This window comes from Hipposideros armiger, unplaced genomic scaffold, assembly GCF_001890085.2.
Source record: "Hipposideros armiger isolate ML-2016 unplaced genomic scaffold, ASM189008v1 scaffold_130, whole genome shotgun sequence".
Lineage (NCBI taxonomy): Eukaryota > Metazoa > Chordata > Mammalia > Chiroptera > Hipposideridae > Hipposideros > Hipposideros armiger.
This window is the reverse complement of record NW_017731480.1, coordinates 3,199,907-3,205,677: the sequence shown is the minus strand read 5'-3', so window position 1 is coordinate 3,205,677 and position 5,771 is coordinate 3,199,907. Positions and strand designations below refer to the sequence as shown.

The window sequence follows — 5,771 nt, the reverse complement described above, 5'->3', positions numbered from 1 at the left end:
CTAGAAGAAACCATTGAAAACCTCAAACACGAGATAGAACACCGATGGCGAGGAGGCCGTGAAGAGATGAGAGATGTTTGTATCTCCACCGATGATGACAACCCTCCAAAGACCTACAGAAATGTGTACATCCAGACAGACAGAGAGACTTTCCTCAAACGCTGCGAAGGTGAAAGCAAGACAACCAGAAGTAACCAAATAATACCTAAAAAGCTAAATATCTCCTCGTTAAGCCAGCTCTCTCCCCCAAGTGACAGCAAAGACATCCATGCACCACTTCAGTCTTTGGAAGGCATCTCATCAAGTCAGCAGAAGGCATCGCCTCCCCCTCCTGCACCACTCCTGCCAGAAGCCATCCCTCCTCCTCCTCCTCCCCTCCCACCTGCACTTGGACCTTTGCCACCAGTCCCTCCTCCACCACCTCCGCCACCTCCTCTGCCTCCAAGTGCTGGCCCTCCCCCACCTCCTCCCCCACCACCACTTCCTAACTCACTCGCTCTGCCCAATAGTGGGGGGCCTCCTCCTGCTCCAACACCCCCAGGACTTGTGCCCCCACCTCCTCCTGGACTCTTCTTTGGAGTCAGCCCTTCTTCTAGCCAATGTCCTCGGAAGCCAGCCATTGAGCCCAGTTGTCCCATGAAGCCTCTGTACTGGACTAGAATACAAATAAGTGATAAGAGGTAAGCTCAACTCCCCTGGCCCATTAGCTTGCGAATTCTCAGAAGTTTGCACAAATGATGTTTTATTCTTACCAGTTTAATTCCTGCATAGCGTAGCACTCATTCTCAAATGTGGTCCAGTGAATGCCCTGGATAAATAAAGTTGGAGTGTTTTGGGGAGAATGTCTCCACCAGGTCTTATCTGTATTTTCTATTGATTGATGCTAGGAGAATTGATGTGTTCAGTGTCAGATCCTTCTTTAGATAAATGTTCCATTTTACAGAGTAGAAACAAGCCCAGGTCTAAGTTAGAGCCTTCTCCAACATCGCTACAATTAGCAAGTTATCAAAAAGACACTGAACCTGACTCTATACTATAGGTTCACTGAATATTTTTAGAATATTTGTCTTGTCGTTAGATGGTATCACTAACCTTATATCTGATTTCTAACAGGTATGTGTAATTTGTCATTAAAACAGACAAACAAACAAACAAACAAACAATAAAAACAACAGATATAGCTGAGTCATTAGTTCTTCAGGTCAGAGGGGAATCTTAAAATATAAGCTCTCTGCTTGAACTCTGGCTCCCCTAGCTGTTCAGTGGCCTCACATTTTATACCTTGTTGCCCATCAGAGAAAGTGCCAGTGTGTGGATAGCTCAAATACACCTTCCATTTGTACAGCTTGTTAAGCTAAGTGTGTAAGGCCCCAAGATACAGCTTTTGGAAACTTCCATTCAAACAAATTTGAATAGGATTTCTTCTGCATCATTTCAGAGCCTGTCAAGAGGACAATGAGAGATGTTGTGTTGCTTCTTGACTACTCTCTAGGCTTGAAGTTGATTTGCTTGCAGGGAACAAAAAATATAGAACACATTTTTTAAGTTAAGTTTTTTGAACTTCTTTACAAATCAAGATGTGGTGGTGAATTTTTCAATTTATATAACATTTTGCTTGGGGAAGGCAGGATATTGAATAAAATAACATGCAATTCACAAGTATAAAGCAACTATAAATCACTATAGGAGAAGGGGGGGGGATACCTTAAAACTAAGCATATGGTGAACTAAATTGATTATTTACTTCATATTTGGCCCATTTCCTCTCTCCAAAAAATAGAGCCAAGAGTTTATGTGGGGAAAATCCTGATTTTTAATGCTGATACTTTATAACTTCCCAAATGAACAATTAAAAAAAAAACAAACTATGAGATGATCCTGAAATAGCTCCTACCATTAGCTAAAGCACTAGTGTTCCCCTTTTCCCATTTAAGACTCAGATGACATTTCCTAAGAAATAGTTTCCCAGAATATTTATGTGGAGTTGTGTTTCCTTATTAGTGTCCTCAAATTACTGTGCAGCCCTTCCAGGGTGATGACTTTCACCTGTCAGCTCTGGAGTAATGTGTTATGACAGCAGACGGAACTGTCCACACCTGGGTCTCACTAGCCTGCCTTCACTTCATTTCCCACAAGGCTTCATAAGCGGCCAACACCACAGACCATAGCCGCAGAGTAACAGGGCCTCTGGGAGATAGGGGCCCTTCGCCATCTTTGTTCCGAGGTGGGACAAAGCCAAGCTGGAGATAAACCTTGTCTGTGTTTTTTGTTGTTTTTATTTTTTTTAAAGATTTTATTGGGGAAGTTGGGAGNTGAGGTGGCTGATGAAATACACAGCTAGACCAGTCCACAGGATCGTTGGAATTACAGTTTGAAGGTACCAATTTGGAAGTTACAGAATATAGTGAGTGTCGTTTCATAGGAGTACACAGGTAATCCAGAGAGATTGTGTAGCTGACCCACAGAAGGCAAAAAATGGCAAGGAGGATGGCTGGCGAACAATGTTTAAGGGATGAATGGGAGCAGACGAGTCCACAGATCGACTGGAGAGAGGCGAGAAGAGGGAGGAAAATGGGCATGGGCAGAGAGGGTATACCAGAAGCTCAGACAAGCACAGAGAATTTCAAGGCATGGCCAACAGTCGACTTTAACGATGCAGCTGAGAGGACGAAATGTCTGAAGAGTGTCAACCAAATGTAACATTCAAGTCATGCATTTTCAATAAAACAGTGGGGACAGAAGCCAATTAATTGGTTGAAAGTGAGATGGATGAGAAAATAGATAAAGCAAGAGTTCCGTGCTTTTTTCCCAAAAAACCTCTGCTGTGCAGTAAAGAGGTAGGGTGAGAAAGGGAGGGTGACAGTAGGGATTACTAGTAGGGATTAAAGAAGGATTCAGATATCTTTATTTTTGCTTCAGATGGGTACAACACGGTACTGGAGAGCATGCTGAGTCGAAAGCAAATTGACATGGCCAATGACCTCTGTGATCTGTCAGGCAGCAAAGAGACCGTAGTAATGATAACAAGCTTATATAGCACCTCCTGTGCTCCAAACACCCCTCTATATGTTAACATATACGTCAATATACGTTAACATATATTAACTCTTCTGCTTCTCATCACTGCCTTCTCAGGTGGACTCTGTTATCATCCCCATTTTACTTACAAGAACACTGAGGTACAGAGAGGTTAATTAACCTTCCCAATTTGTGCTCTGCCCACTACTCTAAGCAAATGCATTAGCGAGCCACCAAAATGGTATCTAGGCATACATGTCAGCGTCAGCCGATTCAGAAGATGCGTGGCTGAGAGATGGAAAGCGGGACAGGTGAGGACCAGGGCCTTTGCTGTACATACGGGCCAGTTGTGTAGCAAACGGAAAGTTTCTCCATGGAAAAAAGTCTTTGCAACTTTTTCATATTATTAAGAAGTTGAAGATTGAGTAAAATGATTGGCTCATGAATATTATTTGACTCTTAATCTTCTTGGAGAAAGGTTAGTTGGGAACAACAACCACAGTTAGTTTGCTGTGGCAGAACTGAACTAGTCACTAAAATGAAATTGAAATGTTAGTGAGTAATTCAAGGTGGGAATCAGAGCCGAGTATGGGTGGAGGAGGGCAGGGGAGGGAGATGGAGGTGGAGATGGGGGTAGGACATTGAAACAAAGATTATCTTGATCACATAGTTGAATGAAGTTTGAAATTACTTTCAGGCATTTGGTAGTAGAGCTCATGAAAGATTGGGTAAACGTTTGTATTTGTAGTACATTGTTTATCCTGACTGCTGCTTTTCCTAGTTTTGTGGCCATCGTTCCACAAAGGTGGCATTACTTGGAAATTTAAGGAAGATTAGAGATCTGCTGGTCTGTTACTGTATTAGTATCATGAGCAACAGTAATTAACAATGACATTTATTCAGAGCGTACTACATTTCAGGCATCATGCCTGCTGCTTTATAGGAAATCTCATTTTATCTTTATAAAAACCCTTGAGATGGTCTTTACACTTGAGGAAACTCGGGCTTGAAAATACAAAGCTCCCTGTCCAAGGTCATAAAGCTAGCAAGTGGCTAAGCCGAGATGTGAACCAAGTAGTATGAATCCAGAAAGCAGACGCTGAACCCTCTGGGCTACATGAGAAATAGATGGTGCCTTGAACTCCCCAATTCTTTTCCGAGTTAGGTTGGGGCTGCCATGTCCACATATAAGATCAGCTTTAAAAAAACATTGTCTCTGGTTCTATCTGTGGGTTGGGTTTGGAGGGAAAAGGTGAACCTAGGAAAACTACAGTTAAAAGTGTCTTAATGGAAGTACAGCATCTTGCCATGTCTTCTTTTCGTTCCCTGTCTAGGCGTTAAAAATATTTCTTTACTTTTTCAGTGCAAAATGGATCTGCACTTTTATACACTTTGGTGTTCATTCTAGATATTTGTGGACTGAAATCATATAGGGAATAAAATTTTGTTAGCCAGAAGGAGGGCTCTTGGGACAGTGACTGAATATAACTACTGCAGTGGTTTTTATCCATCCGTCTCTTCTGTACTGTGTACCAGCTGAGCTGCCTGCTGAGATACAGAAAATAAGGCAGGTGCTGTCCCTGATTTCATCATGCTGGGAAACGGACTTCTTAGTGACTGGGAGTATGCTGGCTCTGTACTAATAAGAGTAAAATCATAGACTTGAGGAATTGAAATGACTGAAAAGATAAGTATTAAAAAGACCAGTGTAATAAAATATCATTTAAAATGTTGGGTTGGGCCGACTGAGTGGCTCAGTTGGTTAAGAGCTCACTCAAGAGTGCAAGCTCTGAGCAACAGGGTTGCCGGTTTGATTCCCGGCCCAAGCTAAGCTGCCCCTGAGCTGCCAACAGGTGGCAGAATGGCTCAGCTAAATAAATAAATAAATAAATAAATAAATAAATAAATAAATAAATAAATAAATAAATAAATAAATTGCTGGGTTTGTAGAAGAGAAAAATAGCAAATCTTAATATTCTCATTTTCTATGCATTTATATTGCTTATTTATTATATTGTGAATGATTATGAAACAGACAAAAATGCTTATCGGCAGCTTTGATATGGAAACTTAAAAAATACCTGTGCTTCATAGCTTCTACTTGTACCTTTTGTTTCTGCTGTGTTGGCCTGGAAACCCCACAGAGGAGGCATTCTGAGAAGACTGTGAGAACAGCAGCTCCAAGTCAGAAGGATCTCCAAATCTAATTTTTTCTTAAAATTTTGTTTTTCCAAACCAAATCCAAAAGTAATGAAAGATATACTCAAGCATATTCAAACCTTTATTAAAAGTTTTGTCTTGTGTTTGATATTAAAACCGGGTGAAAGTTCTTGGATGACCATTTTACTTTAAGCCTTAATCCATGATAATTATTCCCCATGAGCTCGTATTGAATGAAATTCTGCTTCTACTCCAACTGTTTAGGTCCTTGGAAAATTCATCAAGTGAAATTTACACCTTGTTGGATTCCCAAAAGAACGTCTCTGTACTTCCCTGCGATTATGTGGGCTGTGCTGTGGTGGCATGGGGATGGTATCGAATCTTTTCTTTCTGATATTTGTTTTCTATAAACTCTTTACTTTCTTTCCCACCCTGCAGGCTCAGTTTGAACTTCAGGCCTTTCACATCCGGGGTGAGCATGCAGTGACAACAGCAAGACTAGAAGAAACCATTGAAAACCTCAAACACGAGATAGAACACCGATGGCGAGGAGGCCGTGAAGAGATGAGAGATGTTTGTATCTCCACCGATGA

The 5,771-nt window shown here is 41.5% G+C and overlaps 1 protein-coding gene across 1 annotated transcript in view; it reads left to right on the top strand.

Moving 5' to 3' along the window:
• Positions 1 to 5,771, top strand: part of FMN1 (formin 1) — a 288,007-nt gene that overhangs the window by 81,628 nt on the left and 200,608 nt on the right. The window contains exon 5 of the mRNA XM_019649189.1: positions 5 to 680. Coding sequence (XP_019504734.1) covers positions 5 to 680 — 676 coding nt within the window. The remainder of the gene's footprint in view (positions 1 to 4; positions 681 to 5,771) is intronic.